At 40.6% G+C, this 22,030-nt stretch overlaps 1 protein-coding gene across 2 annotated transcripts in view; it reads left to right on the top strand.

Annotated features, from left to right (window-relative positions):
* The window catches only part of lrfn2b (leucine rich repeat and fibronectin type III domain containing 2b), a 101,526-nt gene extending 79,948 nt beyond the window's left edge, over positions 1–21,578 (top strand). For both annotated transcript variants that reach the window (XM_051100425.1, XM_051100424.1), the window contains 2 exons: positions 13,106–14,502; positions 18,389–21,578. In XM_051100425.1, the coding sequence (XP_050956382.1) occupies positions 13,127–14,502; positions 18,389–19,361 (2,349 nt within the window). In that variant the 5' untranslated portion in view covers positions 13,106–13,126 and the 3' untranslated portion in view covers positions 19,362–21,578. The remainder of the gene's footprint in view (positions 1–13,105; positions 14,503–18,388) is intronic.
* Positions 21,579–22,030: the final 452 nt, after the last annotated feature.

Genomic DNA, 22,030 nt, shown 5'->3' on the forward strand with positions numbered 1-22,030 from the left:
AGTTGGAATGTTGAATTTTTCTACGATGTCCTTATTGATGATGTTCAACGCAGCCCCAGAGTCAATCATCGCTGTCAGATCGAGAGAGAGGGTATCAGTTCTTATGGTAACCGGTAGTGTCAAAGATTTGTATTGTAATATGGAGAGGTTTTGGATATTTACCTTTGAGGAGGTCTTGGATTTGAGTGGACATCCAGTGCTACGGTGGCCTGGTTCACCGCAGTAAAAGCACAGGTGATTTTGACAGCGTCGAGTACGTTCCTCCTCAGATAATCGTGAAGCGTTTATTTGCATGGGTTCGATCGGTACTTGTTCTGTTACTGAGCTGGAGCTCGGGGAGTTGCGATGATAACTCTTGGCTGAGCGTTGTTTGGGTGTCTGCCTCATGAGATTATCAAGTTTAATGGCGAGGTTAACCAGTTCTGAAAATGATGAATTCTCTCGTCGGCAGGCGAGCTCAGTTTGTAAATCACTGTTCAAACTGTTGTAAAAGACGGCTTTGAGAGAAACATCATTCCATCCACTCTGAGCTGCTAGAGTACGAAACTCAATGGCGTAATCAGCTGCGGTGCGGTTGCCTTGACGAGCGTGAATGATTTGATTCGAAATATCCCTGCCCGATGCGGGATATTCGAATACTTCCTGAATTTGTTGCAAGAAATAGTCAACAGATCGCTTAAACTGTGAGTCGGCATCCCATACCGCTGAAGCCCAATCGAGAGCCCTCCCTGTGAGCAGCGTCATGAGAAACGCACATCTTTTCTCTTCAGATTCAAATCGTTCAAGTTGATAATCAAAATACAGTTTCACTTGTCGAATAAACCCTTTGCATTGCTCAGCTGTGCCATCGAATTTGGTAGGGAGAGCAAAGCTTACCGTAGAAGGCATTGGTGGAGGGAGGGCTCGCACGTAGTGTGTCAGATGTTCGTTGACAGACTGCAGCTTCGTAAGCTGTTCTTGATAATTCTTTAGGAGTTCGCTCTGATAAGCAAACGCTGCTTGTAAGTTGGAGACCTCCGCTGGATTCAAGGGAGGCGAAGTATTCTGTAACGAAGGCGCTGAGGCGGCGTTAGAATCCATATGCAGAGGTTTATTGTACAAAGCAGCAAACATACACGTAAAACCAGGCAATGGGTCGTTAACCAGAAAGCAGTCCACTCTTTCGACAGTCCAAGGGTAATCCGTAAATCGTAGTGAGAAAGCCAGGCAATAAGGTCAAACCTTGATATCAGTCCACACAGTTCAACAATCCAGAAAGGGTAATCCAAGAAATCGGTAGTCAGAAAACGAGGCAGAATCATACACGTGCAAACAAATCAGAGTAATCAGAAAACGCTTGGTAAGGCAGGTAAACTGGCAATACTTCGCAATGTGTGAGCACATGGTGAGTCCTTAAATACTGCCAAACAGGAAGTAGCAGTAGAAGCAGCAGAGGGAGCGCGCAGTCAGTATTCGGGTGATGGCTCCCTCTGCTGGCTTGGCATTACATTTTGGCAACTGTAAAGGCCCTTTCACAGCAAAAGTGTCTCTGCAACTCACTCTTTTAACACAGGGACAGGAGAGGTGACAGCGAATAAATGTGAAAACAAAGTAACTTGAGTTACTTATTTGAAAAAGTAATTTGTTGTAAATTTAAAAGTAATGCGTTTACTAGTTACTTAAAAAAAATAATCTGATTACACAATTTGAGTTACCCCAATACACACTAAAAGAAAGATAAAATTATGCAAGGAAACATCCACTATTATGATGGTCAACATCATTAAAACATGTTGGAACGAGTACATTGTGCACCTCTTGAGTGTGCTACACACAGGTGAGTGGGCTAGACAAACCACCTGTAGAAACACACTCTTTTCTCTCTACATGCACCAGACACTTTCTTATTAACACTCCGTGTTACAAGGACCTAATAAGGACTTAAGAAATGTTTACCTTTCAGTGCACCACAAATTATATTGGACTATTTGCATTGTTATTTCTTAACCTTAAATACCTCTTCTGCACATTATCATGCACAATTATTATGTAAAGTACTTGTATAGTCTGTCTTAGGTTATGTATGCCATGATTCTGGTCTGTATTTTCTGTGTTCAAGGACTTTTAGTTTGTAGTTTTGTGTCCTTATTGTTGCCTTGCTTACCTGCTGCTCTGCTCTCTTGGTTGTTGTCATGGACACTTATTGAACCACACCCATTTCCTTGTTATTAGTTCCTGGTTACTGATTAGTTCATGGCCTCTGCTCTCTGTATAAACAGTCTTTGTGCTTCCCTTGAGTTTGTCAGTTGTTGAATGTCTGTGATGGTCTCTGCCCTTGTCTGAGTTCCTCGTACCCATGTTGGATTATTTGTTCCTTCCTGGATTTTCATTAAACTCCTGCATGTAGATCTTCATCTCAGTTTGCCTCATTTTGTCTCTGCAATGTTACAATGTGTGTTGTATAGTCAGTTATTTATAGTATATGTATAGTTAGATTATCGCTTTCAGTAAGTTAGCTATGTATAGGTTTAAAAAAAATAGTTCTTATGACTAGTGTGTGTTTGTTTATATTTAAGTTTATTTATGTAGCACCGTGGTCCTGCGAGACGCGACATTTCGTTTCACTGTATGTCCACACGTGTAGCGCAATGACAATAAAGCTCGACTCGACTTGATTTAATTACCTGTAACGAGTACGAGTAACGGCCCCTACTGTTACCCATGTGGAGTACATCACAACCTCTTTAAGAGGCGTTCACACAGTGATTTGCCAAGACTATGTGACCAGAAGTCATTCATTTTTAATGAGAGTTATAGGGCTGAGACAACATGAGCGACACTAGTGTTTCCACCTTCAGTGTGGCACGCTAAGAGACACTCGTTCGCCTCACATTCACACTTATTTCAACACTTGACAAGTCAACAATAACACGTGAGAACATGTTTGATGATTTCATTTATTCCTAAAGAACTCCTTCAGGATATGTCGGTGTGCTTTAAGCAGACATTCTGTCTGAAACCATTTTTCAATTCTGCACAATCTGCAGCTGTTACCTGGATGGGATGAATTTTTAACCAGGACTACATTATGTAAATATCTGTCCCACTAAAATAACAATTTTTTTAGAACTACTTTTTTTTAAAACGTTGTAAATCGTATAGGACAGGATTATTTATTACATATAATAATGTCTAACAATCTAACAAAAATCTATCTGTACCAAGCTCTAATAATGTATAGAAAAAATAATTTATCAAAAAAAAAAAAAAAAGGTCTACACATACCCATTAGCAACACAGACAGCAAATAAAAATGCTTTAATGCTTTTTTTTCTCATTCAGTCTGGAGAGCCTCTTTAAGAGTAATAAATGGGCAGACGTGAGCTGGACATGTTTAAAAAAAGACACGTGCGAGTTTATGGCGCGTGACTCGAGACTCCTTCCCTGATGAGCGCAGATGAGCTTCTCTACTTGTTCTTGTAAACAAGATTTCTTTTCATTTTTCATGAGTATTCTCCACACTCTGAAAATCCTTATGTGTTTATTCAGCTGTGTGTCCAGGACAGGTAAAATATGGGACAGGTGGCAACTCTAAGCAACAATGACTGACGTGGAACTTCTGGGCTTATAGCAATTTTTCCTGAGCCCGACAAAATCCAAAAATGATGAGTTTCAGGTAGCAAGTAAAAAATACATAGTTCTCTTTACACTGGAGATCCATTTGCAAAATGCAGAAATAAAACTATGAGAATACTGGCAGTACAGTACAAGTCCAAGGCTGAACACTGTTTCTGTAGGTGTATACTACACAGAGGGTATTCCAGAAAACAGACTTAACTTACTGTTACATAAAGCCAGAACCCTGATTACCTAGCCATGCTTCTGTTTTCTTCTTTATTTCGGTTAATGGCAGTTTGCATCCTTAGCCCACATCACCACCTACTAGGCAGGTATGCAGACATTTCACCTTTTAATCCTTAATCAATTCTTAAAGGGAAACCTGGGTATGAAGACTAGTGTGTCTTAATATATACCGTAACATAAATAACGTCTCTTACTAAAATATGTAGTAGAAAACCCATTAAAGATTTACTTTATTTAAAAATCCACATTGTTTTATACATTTTGGACTATGGGGGCCGCCATTCTTTCGATGCCTACATGACATGGTTGTACTCTGCGAGCTACTGTAGCTACCTGTTGCTATTTTTACCACAACACAACTCTGAAAATAAAATACTGATACAATGACAACAGCTACTGAAAGAGGTGGTGATGGATATAGGTGTAGGCTTAAACCAAATGCTGTACCATTTTTCCCACAAGGAGTCTAAACGCCACTGGATATCGTGTGAAATCCACGCTGATAAACTCCTTCAGTGGCTGCGGCGTCACGTCAAGCGTCGGCCTGTTTACATCCTGCCAAGATGGCATCTAGCATTTCTTCTCTCTGCCATTTGTAAGCTCTTTCAGTAGCTGTGTTCTACTAAAAGCCTCAAAAGCATCAGGGCTTAAGTGGAGAGAACAAAGACATGGGTCTTTAGGAAGTTTTATTCATCCATTTTTTATCACCAGGAAAAGCAGTGAAGACTTACATCACTTCTCCTGTTGCCCTTTGACTTTGACTGAATTACATCCAAAAGTCGCACAATGTGGCGTGGCATTAGTATTTTATTTTCCGAGTTGTGTTGCTGTAAAATAGCACCAGGTAGCATCAGTGTTACGTCATCGAAATAATGGCGCCCCCATAGTCCAAAATATGTATAAAATTATGTGGATTTTAAATAACGTAAATCTTGAGTTTTGGACTACATATTTCAGTAAGAGACTTCATTTACGTTATATCAAGCCATACAAGTCTTAATACCCAGGTTCCATTTAAATTATTGTGTACAAGAATTATTCATGCTAGATATATAAATGAAATTGAATATTAAATATAGTTTTTTTAGTTATTTTGCTATAAAGTATCACTTATGTATTTTATTACATATACGTAACATGGAAAAATGTCTATGTAATATAATATTGTGCAATGTTGTGTCTGAAAAATACATACTACTGCTATTACTACTACTGATAATAATAATAATAATAATAATAATAATAATAATAATAAGGTGTGAGTTTAAGAACATGCTATATTTTTTTTCTATTTAACATTGTCAACTTAAAGTAGTCAAGGGTACCTTGTCTTTCTGCTCACGTCTTTCCTCAGGTAGCATTCATATTGTCGTCTGTTGCACTAATGGGTGGGAGACTCTCAGAGTCATGAATATTAATCATGTAGTCTTTGTTCACTCAGAGTGATTTGCTGAAATCAAACGGGCTGATGGGATTTACTGCTTAGTCCCGCCTGCTGCCGGAGCAGATGGATGACAGACGCTTCTGCTCGGTCTTAAAGCCTTCGTTTTATGGGCGTTACGTTACGTAAAGCAGCAATTTAGATAACAATATTTCATTTTTGAAATGTCTCGATTATTACCAGTGCTGGTATATTATGACACCGCTCGCTGAGACGCTGTTTTTACTGTAATGACGTTACTGACAGACCATATGTCTGTGTGTGAGAGAGACCTGCAGGTTTCGTTGTTGTTTTGTGAAGTGTGACATGCAGTCTATGAATCATTATTGGTATCATCATCAGTCATCTGACTGTTTACTTTTGACTTTGTTCTGCAAATTAAGTAAATATTTGCAATTGTGCTCCTGCAGTCACTGACACTAATCACGTTACATAATGACGACTGACGTGTTTTCACCAGCTCTCTGAGATCCTGGTGCGCTTTATAAAGCTGCTCACTGAAGGGGGACGAGTCCTAAAGAATTCAGACCTTCTGTTAGCCAAACACTAAAGGTGCTCTATGTGATTTCAGACTTTCTGCTGGTGGTAACGTGCTTATGAAGAGATCGCGTTTAAAGGAGCTTAACCTACACTCTCTGAGCATATAAACTCACTTATCATGTTAGTCAAGGTTTCTGTGTACGGCTTCATGAAAGGTTGATTTCACTGAAAGTGAAGAATGCGTGTGTGAGAGAGCGATACAGCACAAAATAAACGAGAGAAGTGTTACACGGTTTCTCTTTACACTCATGAATCATCTGAATGTCGCCTGACAAACAAAAGGCCAATTGTTACTGCTAACAGATGACAGTCCCATCAGGATTTCATGGGTATTTTCGTGATTTTTGATGCCCATTATGACTAAATGTATATATATTTTTAAAAGTCAGTGTGAGATTTTCACAATTTTTGTGCTGTTTTGCAGTCAACACTAGTAAATATATTAAATGCTACCCTGCCCATTGCTCAAATTTTTCCTTTACAAACAAAGTCTGAATATATATATATATATATATATATATATATATATATATATATATATATACATATATAGGCTTCAGAATTATGGATTTTGACTTGATATTTATGCTTTTTTGTGTATGTGCAAAAATTGTGGAAATCAGACAAAAGTGGAAGCTGCTGCAATAAAGTGACGTTTGGGTGAATTTGCATAAACTCTGTAGAGACTGAGATGAGATCAGCATCTGTTATGGTCAAATGAAAGTGTGACGCTGCAGTTGTTAGATAAAAAAAAAAAAAAAAGAGGTTTTATGACCCTCAGAGGACACCAGAAGACTTCACAGTGCCACACTCACGACTGCTGGGGTCCGTTTATTAAAGCCCCCTCGTTCCCTCGTCATCCCTGAGGTGTCGTCGTCTTAAATTCAGGCCGACGTGAAAACACTCCAAAGGCTAATGTGTCAAATGAGGCTTTGTTGTCTAGGGCCTGATTCCCTCAGATGTCAGAGTTCATTCCTCCAGATTTCCGTCTGCAGACGCGGGCTGTTGATACGGGCGGCCGATAGCCTGGGGCCCTATGTTTCCAAGGGGACACCGAGTGCTGATCATTTAAATAATTAGACGTTTTCATCTTAAAATTATGCACGGCAACGTCTCAGCAGCCCTCTTTGCAGTGTGCTATCTTGTTTGAAAACTCATTTATGTTCTTGACACCACTGCTTCACATCCGATTGCGCAGCACTGACTCACAGAGTCTCAGATGCATGACAGGAAATTTTAATTCCTGAAAATAAGGAGGACATACAAATAAATCAGGACATTCTTTTGTCCAATTTCGGTTTTAATTCACCCTCTTATTTGAAAGATGAATTCTTTGTTGTATCTAGGGTTCCGCATGTTTTGAATAGCGTTAGCAGTTTTTTAATACGGGCTGAAATGGAGCAGGATCCATGCTCCCACAAATCAGTACTGTGTTACTCACATAAACTAACTGTGAAAATACTTTTTAGTTCATGATTTTTAGTGAATTAACCAGTGTTAACACATGTTACAAATGTCAGTCTTACTTGTTTAATTAAATGTCAGTCAACCAATTAGATAAACTAGAAAAGTGTAAAATAAAGTTCAATTCATTTAATACATTTCTATCTGTAAAAGCATTACTTTAGTCTGAAGGAGGTGCATTAATCTGTCAGAAGGGTCCATGTATTTATTTTGTCCCCCACATGATCTGGGTTAGAGATGTTCACATCGCTGGTGGTGAAACAAAGCCGCTGTCATGCGCTGATGCTCTCCGCTGCTTTGACAGTGTGTCAGAACGGGACTGAGATGTAATGTGGTGATGGATCAGCGGGAAGCTCACATTAACTGCAAGGTGAAAAAGCACCCACAATGCCTTTTGAGCAGATCACTGGAACTACATTCAGAGGTAGTCTGGGACAGATTACAACCACTTTTAAGTGCAATAGAATAGCTTTTGAACGAACCATCAATGTGTTTACAATACGAAAGTGAGTATTTGCCTTTTACACATGCAAGCACCTCTGAATCTCCTTCACCCACATTGGAGACGTGTTGGAATGAAAGTCTGGCTAAACAAACTGGATAGGAAATGCATGTTAATGTCAGATGTGCCGTAAAGCAGGACAACTTCTGATCGATTTTCCGTCCTGTGCTCGTCACGTATTTGTGAGATAACCATGATCACTGTGCAGAATCCGCACTTTAGATTTCAGTCTCCAATAGGTTGGATTTTAGGCAAATCTAGAAAAGCTCTCTTCAGTGCTGTAGTGTTGTGTGAGCTCTAAATGAAGTCAGAGCACCTAAACCACCCACACCGAGAGCAGATCCTAAAAACCTGTGAAGTATAAACGCAGCTGGAGGCTCAGATGCGCTGTTTTACATCATTGCCAAGAGTTGAGAGACTGAATTCACATTTATTCATGTGGTCCAAAGCAACATGCTGCTAGCTGAGCTACAGAAGCTAAAGCTTTATAGTTTTTCAAGTAATCATGTTCCTGTGTCTTTTTTTTTTCTTCATAAATTCATAAATGCCAGTTTAAGCTTGTTTCCTGTCACCCAAAGCACCCGTGTACAGACATTTGGCTTGAATGGAAAGAAGGCAGCCCTCTCAAATATATTTAGAAATAAAAAAAACAATGTTACATACTGTTGAACATCATCTAATTATTACACCATAGGGCTGTTATACCAATCAAATAAAATCGGTATCAACAAAATCCAACTTACCAAAATCCATTTACACTGCAATTACAATAACCTAAATAATGTTATGAGATTCATGTTTTAATACAACATTTTGAATGTAGAAATATGAAACACTGGGGAAAATGAAATAATACATAATAGAAAATGAAAGTGAATCACATAATCAGAATTTTGTTCAAACTAGTTAATTCATTCATGAGTGAAACAAGTGACCGCTGACTTAATGAATGGATCACTGAATCGTTCTCACGCACGATTCGTTCAAAAACACTGAATCATCCAACAATTCGGACTATAGAGAGCATTTGATTGGACAGAAAGCTTGATGAGAAGCTGAAGTGCAGGGAGATGTCATCAAAATCTTTGATCCATATTGGCAGAAGTTAGAGACTGTAAGTTTTGAATGCTTATATCTTGTAAATGTACATTTTGTCAGACACACTAACTTATAGATAACCTTAAGGCAAACATGTTCATACTAAAAACCAAAAAGCTTCCATTTTGATTCCATGTGGACTTTAAGAATTGATGCCACCAGCCAAACTTAAAGAAAAACTAAAATATAAAATAAAAAAGCAGATAGGGCACTTCTCAAGTCAGTGGATAAAGGGGCAGGTGTGTGAGCAGCACTAGAGGTCTATCTGATATGAAATTAAGGAAAATACAGTCATTTTGCTGCATGACCCATTAAGCTCCAGTGTTTTCTGTAGACCGTTTTATTCAGTTTACAAAAGGCGGTGGGCAAAGCATACTTTAAATAATTATGCCTTTTAAACAAGAACAACTGATTAGCTATTTTCACTGCAGAAACCCACAGTGTGAAAATGAACATTCATTCTCACCACCAAAGTACTCACAGTAAAGTACCATGAACACAAAAGCACTCCAGTTTCAATTTATTTCATAGATGCAAACTCCTGTAGGTTATGCTTAATAAACACAGTGACGCAGTGTATGAGATGAGACCTGTTTACAGAATGTCTGTTGACAGGATGAAGAATAATATTATTGCTTTTGTCAAATACTCCAAGAAAGGTCAAATGTCTTCCTTCATGTGAAATTAGGGCTGGCAGACATTTGTTTATTCATTTTTTTTTTTTTAACTTTCTTTTGATAGGACATTTGAAGAGAGACTGAAAACAATTGGATTGGAGTGAATGAAATTGGATCAGGAAAGTGATGTGGCGACATGCAGTTGTGTTGCCCACAAGAATTAAGTCTTGAATTCAGTCTTAAACTTATATGTGTAAAAAAAAAAAAAAAAAAAAAGGAAAGAAAGATAGAAATTTAGACAGAAACAAATTACTACTGCATAATATTTTGACAGAATAATAACTCTCATTGTTAGGGTTATGTTCTGTTTTGATTTAGTTTGCACCATGTTCTGTTTTCCTTTGCCTGGGTTTTCCAGTTAGTTTCATCGGTTGTCAATCACCCACACCTGTTCTGCTTTTCCTTGATTGCACTCTAGTACTTAAGCCCTGTGTTCCCGTCTGTTCCTCATCCAGTATTGTTCTTCTCCATGTGTTTGCTCCTACTGTCTCCTGTGTATTCCCATTGGACTTATTAAAGACTGTTTGTTGGATTGTCCTGTGCTGTGTGCTCTATCCTACACAACACCGTTACACTCGTCTCCATGAATTTTATATTGGTCTGGCTGAGTTCCAAAAACTTGTTGGAAAATGAATCGAGAAGTTCACCCAACAGAGAAATATAATAAACGCTTGTAAATATTGAAATTTTAAAATCTTGCTTTTCATGTTAGTCAATCCCTGTTCAAGATTTCTTTATAAAGGTTTGCATGCATGTTCCCAAATTGAATGTGAATTGATTTTGTGCATTAAATTTACCCTGCGATGTGACATGAACAAAACAGACATTTCAGCCATTATTCACAAATATTTCTGCAGCAATTAATTGTCAGCTATGACTGTGACAGCCAGAGTCTGTCCAGTCTGTCTTTCCTTTTTTCTCTTTTATCTTCTTTTTCTAGCTAAGTATGCAATTTGTTGTGCAGTTTGCACTATTGACCGCAATTAGGACCAGCCCATTAGCTGAAGTATCAAGCTTCCTCTGTTTTTCAGACTCTAATTAGGAAAAGTGTCTCTGTCTCTCTCGTTCATGGTCTGAAGGTGATGAGGTGCCTGTGCACAGACAAGTGTCTCACCTCAAGCTGAGGATGTTAATGAGCTAGCAGGGGAATAAATGTGCAGTATGCCTTGAGTGAAGGAAAAACCTGTAACGCCAAATAGCTTTACACTGGTCCTCTAAAAGCCATTGCCCTTAGACCACCTACTGATGTCATGGCCTTACCAGAGATGCTCATGCCCTCCCAATCTTACAGCATGTGAAAGACATTGCGTGCTCAGCACTTCATGAACTGCATGGAAATTGTTCATGAATTTACTTTGTTACTTTTTTCTTACCATCTTGTATTTCACTGCATTTTCATGCCTGGTAAATTTTGCCACATGTAAAATCAGAAAGTCTGACTTTTTGTAACATTAACCTATTCTGCAAGTGGAAGCATATTTAAATCTTCATGAAATGTGATATATTCTGAACACACTCAGAAATTAAAGAGTTAAGGTCATTGCACACTGAGTCCGAAATTTTCGTATGCGTTTTTTCGTATTCGTCATTCTAAAAATCTGGCACGCACAGAAACTTTGCACACTGAGTCCAATGCGTATTAATTTATCCGTTGCGAAAAAATTCGCAAAACAGTACAAAATGGAATCTTCCAGCAGTGAGGATGATTTTGTTGTCCATGCTCTTCTTAAAAAAAAAAAAAAAAGAAAGTACATATTGGGTCCATCCAATTTTAAGATATAGAGAGGAATGAGAGAATACTTTTTGTGTGCACCTCCTCAAGGAGCGATTGAAAGTTTACTTTAGGTACTTACTTTGATACTTTGCTAGCGTTACTGGAGCCACATATCTGGAGAGCACTAATTTCTGGCAACTCAGTGTACAAGGACCTTTACAGTGCTGTATGCTGCGAGACGACGTGGATGAACCTGTTAGACACAATTCTGAATTCTGGTGTTCGCTTGTACGGTGGCTCTACACTGTCAAAACACCTTTTAAAATGCTTGCTATGGATGCGGAAAACGCAGAAAATCGAACCCGATCCAAACTTTTTAATGACAGATGAAAGTTTCGGAGGCAGTGTGTAAACATGAGGTGGTATTTATTTTTTAACGTGCGAAAATTTCGGACTCAGTGTGCAATGACCTTAAAGATAAATTTCTCTTACTACACTTACAAGCGGTATGACTGTCTAAGCGGTTGTAAGCACCATGTGAGGCCTTGGCTTTGACTCCACCATGATTTATTCTGCTGTGTGGGTGTGTTGGGTCCACAGTACTGTGATGGAATGATGGTGTCTTTGCTTCCCTGAAGACTGGGGAGGAAGATCTCCTCTTCTTTTTTTAATTTAGTAACAAACGTACCTTGTAGTTGATGTTGCCTTGAGGATGAAGTCACACAACCTGTGTCTGTCATGGCCTCTATGCTGCGGCACTGAAAGTAGAGCTCTGGCACCGAGCCTATTTTTGAGAGCATCACGTGCGACTCGACAGAAAACACTGACTATGCACTGTGTTGGCTTTTATGAAGCGGCATACAATACTGAAGTGAAGCACTCAAACATTGTTTGAACAAAGACTGCTGCATGCTCTACACCCAGTGACACGAACACAAACCTTTCAGTTAATTAAGATGATTTATAGCTGCACTTTGGTTCTGGGGATCCATGTAGATTAATTATCATTTGGATGTAAATGTTACACTTCTCCTCTTATAAATTAGATTTCATGATAATCAAGTTTGTAATGATTTTCAGTAGCTCACTCCTGACAACCATTTTATCATTCGTGGCTGTGGAAGTATTCAGTGTGGTTAAATCACTTTATTTTCAGTATAGAGTCGTAGAACTCAACAGAAGTGCAATCAGTGCTATCAGCACAGCATTAATGTGTTGCTGAAGCCACAGAGCTGCACTCTTTACATGCCCTCAACACAAGATGTGTGAAACAGGCCCTACTGTTACTTTCACAGCTCTGATCTGAGCTGATCTGTTTCTTGGCAATGCAAGCATCCTGCACACTTATAACACACATTATAAATAAGTACTATATCTGCATGAGAGTGGTTACAAACTGTACGTCTATATTAACTGAGTGATGCTAGAAAGATACGATACACGCACAAGTCGTCTGTTGCTTCTGAACATGAGTCACACGTCGCTTTCACACCATGTTGTAATCACAAGATGACACCACGTGACGTTCTACTCAGAGCTGCTCATGTTCTTGGACCCAGAGCTAGCGCCAAAGTAGCACCTAAATGAATTTGGTGCCGCTTTAAGTCGTAGCTCTCAGAACATTCCAAGCGTACAAGTTGCAATTACGAGTTCTAGAGCACGTGAAGGCTTTGGCGTTGATAGTGTTGCCATGTCACGTGCTGTCATCTCTGAACTACAGTAATTACGACGTGGTGTGGAGGCATCTACGTTAACCTGATTCAAAAACACGTATTGAAATCATAAATGATCCTACTGATTATTTCTTATGCATTCTTGTCCTCCAGGTCCCTTTGTGTGAATCTACCATGGACCCCGTGCTCTGTCAGATGCTGGTCCTGGGTATGGCTGTAATGATGGCCCGTGCGTGCCCCAAGTACTGCATGTGCCAAAACCTCTCAGAGTCACTGGGGACCCTGTGCCCGGCTAAGGGCCTGCTCTTTGTGCCACCTGACATAGATCGCAGCACTGTGGAGCTCCGCTTGGGGGGAAACTACATCCTTCGAATCACACAACAGGACTTTGCCAACATGACAGACTTGGTGGACCTTACACTCTCACGCAACACAATAAGCTACATCCAGCCCTTTTCCTTTGGCGACCTGGAGACCCTCCGTTCCCTTCATATGGACAACAACCGTTTGGTAGAGTTGGGCCCCAATGACCTGCGAGGGATGGTCAGCCTGCAGCATCTCATCCTCAATAACAACCAACTGGGTCGCATCTCCGAGAAGGCGTTTGAAGACCTCGCGGCATCACTCGAGGATTTGGACTTGTCCTACAACAACCTGCAGGCTCTGCCCTGGCATTCAGTCCGGCAGATGATCAACCTGCACCAGCTGAGTCTGGACCACAATTTGTTGGACTACATTCCCGAGGGGACCTTCGTGGATCTGGAGAGGCTGGCCCGCTTGGACCTGACCTCTAATCGGCTCCAGAAGCTTCCGCCGGACCCTATCTTTGCCAGAGCGCAGGATTCTGAGGTGATGACTACGCCATTCACCCCTCAGCTCTCACTCAGCATAGGAGGAAACCCGCTTCACTGCAACTGCGAATTGCTTTGGTTCCGGCGTCTGGAGCGAGACGACGACCTGGAGACTTGTGCCTCGCCTCCTGGCCTGAAGGGCCGCTACTTCTGGAACGTTCGGGAGGACGAGTTTTTGTGCGAACAGCCACTGATTACTCAGCACACCCACAGGATGCTGGTTCTGGAGGGGCAGACTGCCAGTCTTCGGTGCGAAGCCATTGGAGATCCCATCCCAACCATACACTGGGTCACCCCAGACGATCGCTTGCTTGGCAATTCCTCTCGCACCGTGGTGTACCGCAACGGGACCCTAGAGATCTTGATCACCACTTCAAAGGACTACGGGACCTTCACTTGCATTGCGGCCAATCTGGCTGGTGAATCAACCGCTTCAGTGGAGCTGTCAATTATTCAGCTACCCCACATAAGCAATGTCACAGGCCAGGCGTCGCAACCCAAGTCCCGCCTGTCGGACATTACCGGCAGCTCCAGGACCAGTAAAGGCACTCCCAAGAGCCAGCCGGAGAAAGCGGTATCTGTTTCTGAGGTGACTGCTGTGTCTGCTTTGGTCAGGTGGACCGTCAGCAAGACAGCTCCCAAAGTGAAAATGTTCCAGCTACAATACAACTGCTCAGAAGATGAAGTCCTCATCTACAGGTACGAAGCAGAGTGGCTTCTTTCACATTTTCAGGGCTATGGCAGGAATATTGATCCCAGAGAAAGATTTGTCGCAATTTAGCAAACTGTGGGGAACCAAGCGCTTTTTGGTTTGATCAATGTAGATGGTTTACTGGGATGTTTTTAGTCTGGGAATCTTTCTTTAGCAAAGACTGTTGGCTTTGTTGAGTGTTTTGTTGTTTGAACAGCAAGCGGTAGCCCAGACAGTTTATATAGCACACATTTGTGAATTGTAGCTGTCTGCAGGGATTCGTCCTTCATCCTTCACTGTCCACTTGGCTAAAACAGTACATAGACAAATAACATGCTCTCCGCTGTGACTTCTCCTCATGATCCAGTAACTCAAAAAGCTCCAGCTTGTCTTGTCTTGTCTTCTCTTCTCTTCTCTTCTCTTCTCTTCTCTTCTCTTCTCTTCTCTTCTCTTCTTCTCTCATAATCTTAGTGTCTACTGGATTCTGAGACTCCATGTGTAGATAGTATGTTAGTGCTCTGATCTTTGATGAGGTAAAAGTATATTTTAGCAGCTGCTACAGTGCAGAAGGAAAATCATATGACTTGTTCAGCCATTCACCCATTAACATTTGAAGAAACTGCTCAGTTCAGCTCATTGGCAGTAATTCGGCATCTGTATCAGAGTCGTGCCTTTGTGAGATATAAATTATTGACTCGTTTCTTCATAATGGTTCAATGAGTTTCTCTGGGAAATGTTTTGAACAGCATAATGAGTAAATAAACTCTCACTGTGGCCAGATTATACTGTCATAACCAGCTGCAGCGCAACAAGATTTCAAGGACAGGAAATATTTCTCTCAGAGCTCGAAATAAAAATGCTGTACGACACAACAAAATCACAGCCTGTCAGAAGCGTGAGGCTGAGATCTCTCTGTTTGCAAGCTCTCTCACACTCATAAGAGTGTGAAACTAAGAGCACACACCTTGTGTTTTAAAGAATTCTGTGATGCTTCTCCAGATGGCATCTTTTTTAGGTTTTCTTTATGGAAAGATTTGTCAACATTGGATGTTAGTATACATGAGACATGGGATTTTGGTCCAGTGAGATTTTGATGTGGACAGGGCCACTGGTGCGACGCTGCTTATATAGAAAAGAGATTGCTTGTCCCATTTGGTTCCTTTGTCTAAGTGTAGACTGCATCTAAATCATAATGCATATATATCCATACATAATATTATACATCAATTCTATTCAAACCAGCCCTAATAAACAAAATGTTCGCTCACATCTCCCACTTGGTGATTCGAAGCATGAAGGTCCTTTTGTCTCAACCAAGAGTTTTCAGCATAATTGGGTGTTTCTTCAACCATGGAGAAGTTTGACTCTCTGGGCATTTAGAAACTTCCTTAAAATACACTTTTGAAAAAACAGTAGTTTCTTGCTGATAGTTTTTTCTTTCTTTCTTTCAATTCACACAGCTTTGGAACATTACAACTTAATTGAAAATAATACAACATTAAGGTACTATGTTCAAGTAATATATCTTTGTTATATATATATATATATATATATATAACAATGAAGCAAGAAACTACTCTGCTTGTTTCATGTAATACCTTTATTGAAGAACATTTCAGCATATTAAAAGCAGGAGTTCCTTATGTATTATTCAGTATATTGTAATATATTAAACCAGTATGTTGTTCTGTATATTTTCAGTAAGTTAATGCATTGATTACTCATATATAAGGAAATATTTTCTTTATATAAGGGTAGATGTCTGGGTCTGGAACAAGAGCCAAACAATAAAGTCTAAATATAAAAGACATTTACCAAAAATAAATGATGAAAGCATGGTGAAAAAATAAATAAATAAAAAATAAAGTTTTAATAACCATTTTAATGTGGCCTTCAAATAACGAAAACAAAAATGTTGTAATTTGTTAGTTTTAATTAAAAAATCAAGGAGACGTGGGTACAACTTTGAAACCTGAGCTCTTTGCAAGCTGTGAGAGTAAAGAAGAAGAAGAAGAGAGTAGAGACGAAAGGAGGAGAGCCCGGATGAGGGGTTTTATTTAATGAGCTCATGCTGACTGCTTTCAGGAAATCTGAGAGGAGCGTCACCATTCATTCTGGTGGCTCTTATTTGTGTTCCTGTTCTAATTAAACACAATTAACCTGCACATGCCGACAGTCTAAAACTGATTAGCATTAGAGGAGGAAGGATATGAGACAACATCAACAAAACCTCAAGTAGAGTCATCCGGCACCAACACAGATTCCTGAAAGCAGCCTTGTGTCACATGTTAGTGATGTTTGCTGTCACTATGTTGGAGTGTTGAGGGTGTTTGCACAGCCTTCTGTCAAAACCTATATGCAAATCTATACAGAAATTAAATATAGCTAGATTTAAAGGGGGACGAAATTATGATATCCTCAGGCCAGCAAATTTATCCGTGATTGAGGATCCTGGTGTAAGTAAAAGGAGAGACATTATATAGGTGCATTAAAGGATGTCACCCTGTGCACACATCCCTACTACAGTACATACTACTGACTACTACAGGTCTCAGACACACATGTTGAGGGCTGGGTGTGATGTGATGGTGATGTTGACAGATGCAACGAGTCAGCTGCAGTCAAATGTGAAACAAAAAAAAAAATACTGAAAAACAAATTGGTTTACTGAAGTGACACTATACTATAAAGCAAATAGATTGTAGGTGTAGAACTGCTTCCAAAACTCCTGTTGAAGTGTTTGTGATGGTTTTGTCTGGAGGTCTCAGCAGTGATGCTCCATCCGTACACGCTTCATGACAGCAGAAGAGCCTGTACCATGATCCTTTCGCTGGCGACCCACAGATCAAACGTGCGCAGAAGTAAACACTTACCAAATTATTGATGTTCTTGCAGTGTTTTTACCTTCCTGCACTATGGCTTAAGATCATTTCTTCATTAATATATGTCTGTGATATCGGATAGGCCATCTGCTCATGGCAGCAGCACAGATGGGTAGAAGATATAAAGCCAATTACTGTTGGCTGTCAGCTCAGCAGGGAGGAACTTAAGTTAAGTTCACATAAAAATAAGCCCTGTCATGTTTAGTGGACGGGTAAGCAATACTTTTTGACTAAGTTGATGTCAAACAAAATGTTTAGTTTTTCAAATGATTTTTAATATATAATTCACACCTCTAATACTGGCAAATCCAGTAGCTAGGTCTTTCTGAAACATGTTTGTTGTATTGGGCCACTACCAGCTACCATCAGTCAGACTGGAACAAATCTTATTCAGACATTGCCGTCTTTGTGTGCAGTAAGCATCAGACAGGAAAGAGCAAAAATGGTGCATTTGGACTATTGGCGTCACCCTGTGCGCATCCCAAGTGAACAAATGATTGAAATCTAATCTGACACTTCAGGCACATTTTCAAAATCTGATTTTAAATGGATTCTCAGCCATTGTGGTTTGTAGAAATGTCATGTTTTGTTTTTGTTTTTTTTCACGTCTGTGATATCAGGTCAGATTTCAAGTTGTTTTTCGTAATTTAAGATGACACGTACGTGCAAAGTGCACTGTAGCATCTGCTGCTGTCTGAATTTCCATCCTTTCATTCGCTGCTCTGCATATAAAAAAGCGTCTACTAAATGAATAATGATTCAGAAATAGTGTAATTATGAGTTCTGGGCTTCTAGGAACAGGGTTGAAAACTTTCAATCTGACACATGGTGGAAATGCTGATCTATAATATGTATAATCTGTATATAGAGATCAAGTGAGTGGAAAGGCAAGTCTGTTGTGAATAATGCTAATCACTGAATTGTCACAGTATTGATATTGGTTCAGTTGATGCAAACTGTGGTTGAAGTTTAATGTAATGAGTTTGATGGGTTTGTTGTTGTGTGTTTGTAGGATGATTCCTCCCTCCAGTAAGGCCTTCCATGTCACCAACCTGGTATCTGGGACTCTGTATGACCTGTGTGTGCTGGCCGCCTGGGACGACTCTGCCACTACGCTCACTGCCACTAACGTGGTGGGCTGCGTGCAGTTCTACACCCGGGACGAGTACCCACAGTGCCAGTCTCTGCACGGGCAGCTGCTGGGCGGCACCATGATCCTGGTGGTGGGTGGAGTGATCGTGGCCACGCTGCTGGTGTTTATCGTCATCCTGATGGTGCGCTACAAGGCGGGGGATGGCGGAGGGGGCGGAGAAACCCCCGTCAGCAAGCTGAGCAACGTCAGTGAAACATACTCTCAAACCAATGGAGGGAGGCTGGGGCAGAACGGAGTGCCTCTGCTGGCTTCCAAGCCCAGAGTCAGCATGCAGGACGAAGTGGTTGAATTCAAGTGTGGTTCGCTCCAGAGCAGCTCGTCCTCTTCCTCCTCCTCTTCCTCCTCAGGTTCAGCAGATCCCACGTCCTACAGCCCCAACAGTGCCCTCGCCAACATCTGGAGGTCCGCGCCTCCCAAGCCCCGCACCAACTTAGACCAGCTTCTAGGGGCCTTTACGTCGCTGGAGCTTCGGGGCCAGGCCAAGGAGCCACGTCCGTCCGGAGGCCCGGCGAACGCAGCTACCGCTTCGGCCCCGTCGGGCCAGACGGACAAGGAGCCTCTGCTGGGCCGGACGCTGGACTCGCGGCTTAGCAAGTTGCTTATGTTGCCTCTGGACTCCAAACCGAAGAGGAGCCATTCGTTCGACATGGGCGACTTCACGGTGTCCACGGCGCAGCAGCTGTGCTCGTACCCACGCCGGATCAGCAGCATCTGGACCAAACGCAGCCTGTCGGTTAACGGCATGCTGCTGCAGTGCGATGAGGAAGGGGACAGCAGCGGGAGCAAAGGCACCATCGAGAGCTCTGAGTGGGTTATGGAGAGTACTGTATAGGGGCCGAAACCTACAGGAACATACAGGACATTATATACTCCATCCTGCATGACTCTGAATATGTTTTTTTATTATTGTTAATCGCCTTGCCATATCCAGTACAGATGCAGCATTCAGGGGGTGAATTCACAAAATGATTGTGCCACTCCAGATGCAGTATTTCAGCACAAAAACCTGTCAAGTCTTTGACTTTTGACATTGACTTGGTCTTGCACTAATCAGTTGTTCCACAAGGTGGCAACACTGATCCGGGTCATTGTTTTACAAATGAACCTAAAGAGACAGAACAACACCATAGTGAAGACTGCAACAACAACAGATGGCAGCGCTGACGAGCGCTTGTGTGAGGGTGTTATGAGAGAGCAGCAACTTCAGTTTAAAAGAGTAAAAATATATTTTTATCAGTCATCACTTCTGTAGAAAAATAGAAAAAGAGGAGACACCGGACTAAGATGAACCTTTCTAGAGAACATGCGCACGCATACAAAAACTAGGTTTACTTTGGGCTTTACTGTTGCACCATCACTGCATCCAGATGTTCATTCAGAAGAGATGGTTTTCTGTTGCAGCAGTCATTTATCGAATGCAAAAGAGCATTATAACCAGCAGTATATGCAGACACGCAGTGCAGGTGTCTGGATTGCAGTGGTGGACAGATGAGTCACAGGAAAGTTTGTCAGATCATGGTGGTCTGCTGTTGTTGAGCACCAGTAAGCTTAGTTTTTGTTGTGTGCTCCACAACGCTGATACTCAGACGGTGACTTTTTGGCCAAATGAGCCTGTTGAATTGGTTTCTGTCCGCATTGGCGCTGTCAGTGAGAGACAGAACTCTGATTGGCTGTTCGGCTTGGTGAAAAAATCAATGCAGAGGAATAAAAGTGAAAGTCATCAAAAGAAAGAAAGAAGTCAGGACTAATTTTATGTCATCTTATCTGTGCATTTCAGTACGCAAACACTTTCATAACAGCATGAGCCGGAATAAAGAAAGCGATTAACATTATTCATATTCAAAATGGTAAGCACGTACAGCTTTGTTTATGGTTTGTAAATATGCAGTTTCCCTTTTTGAATGATGAATATAGACTATTGATACCTGTTGGTATAGACAGTTATTTCCTCTCACACAGACACAGACTGTACCTGATAGCTGGCCGTTGGCTGTATTTTATGCGGTGTGTTCAAGCTCAACTTTTTTAGCCCCGACAAACACGACGTGAGTCAACAACACAGTCAGCTTTAGTTGCCGCTAGGTCTTTAATGTCGGTTTGGTGTGTCACGGCCTTTACGTGATCAGCATAACTCCTAAACCTGCACAGGCGACACATCAGTGTTTGCGATTCATTCTTTGTGAATTCCCCCTCAGTCTGCTGTGCTGACTCATTGGTGTGAGACGTGTGTGTGTGTGTGTGTCTGTGTCTTATTTGTGTCTGAATCAGACAGGTTTAGAATGAATGTGGAAGAACTGTGGGATAAACTCTTGTGCTACTGCAGATTTTCAAGCCTGGTGTGGGAATTGAGGCACATAGACAGAGGAAATTGTAGCAAATTGCCATGCCAACAGATTCCCTGAAGAACATCATAAAGACTCTGTGAATATCTTAATGTGTGACACTGTTTATATGTGTAATGAATTTAAAAAATTCTATATTTTTTATCTTGTTGGTCAAACATTTCTCTTTCTTGAAGAAAGAGAATTCCTGAACCTTCACAGCTCTTATCTCACTCCCTCCCAGTTCTCGTTTACTCGTTTTGGAGAAATCATGTGTGCGGTTTCAATGAATCCTTCTGATATTTGAAGCTGGCTGTTTACGTGTGATGTTTTTTCTATATTCCTGTAATCACAAAGAAGATGGAAAGACATAAGACATTAGTAATGAAAAATGGCTGTGTGAAAATATGTTGAAACATGTCTTCTGTGTTATTTTAAGTCACTTAATAATGAAATTCAACTATTTTGTGTGATTTAAAACAAAAGGCCAGTCCAGTGCTTCTCATACAGGGGCTGGTGTCCACTAGAGGGCCTCAGCTGAAATTTAAATTAAAAATCTAAAAATCTAAATTAAAATGCTTTAAAAAACTGTATTTGGGTTTTCTGCCTCAATAACTACATAAAGTCTTTTGAATATTGAGTTGGACAACAGGGGACTGTACATTGAGAACCACTGGCCTATTTCATCTTAACAAAGACAAATGAAGGAATCAGTGAGCATCAAAATATCACTTTGCGTTCACTGTTTTTTGTCCTGCTTCACATAGGCAGCGTTCACACTTCAGAATGTGGTGTCACTCCTCTTCTGAGTGTTTTATCTAGTTCTGTTCACACAGTTCATTTATTAACAGGAGTGGCACCGCATTGTACAGCCCACTTCATTCCTGAAGGCCCTTACCAAAAAGAAGTATACTTCAAGTTTATTTTATTAAGTATACTTAAGTAAAGTTCAAGTATATTTTTAAGTATACTTTATGTAGTAAGTATACAAATATCAGCATACTAGCAGTATACTATTCAGTGTACTACTTTAATACTCCTTGGGACTAAATTGGCCTGCTTTCTAGTATATAAAGTATACTTTTAAGTATACTTTAAGTATAACAGTAGTAAACTTTGAGTACACAACTAGTTTACATCTATGTTTTCAGTTTGTACTGCAAGTATACTAAAAGTGAAC

This window comes from Labeo rohita, unplaced genomic scaffold, assembly GCF_022985175.1.
Source record: "Labeo rohita strain BAU-BD-2019 unplaced genomic scaffold, IGBB_LRoh.1.0 scaffold_100, whole genome shotgun sequence".
Lineage (NCBI taxonomy): Eukaryota > Metazoa > Chordata > Actinopteri > Cypriniformes > Cyprinidae > Labeo > Labeo rohita.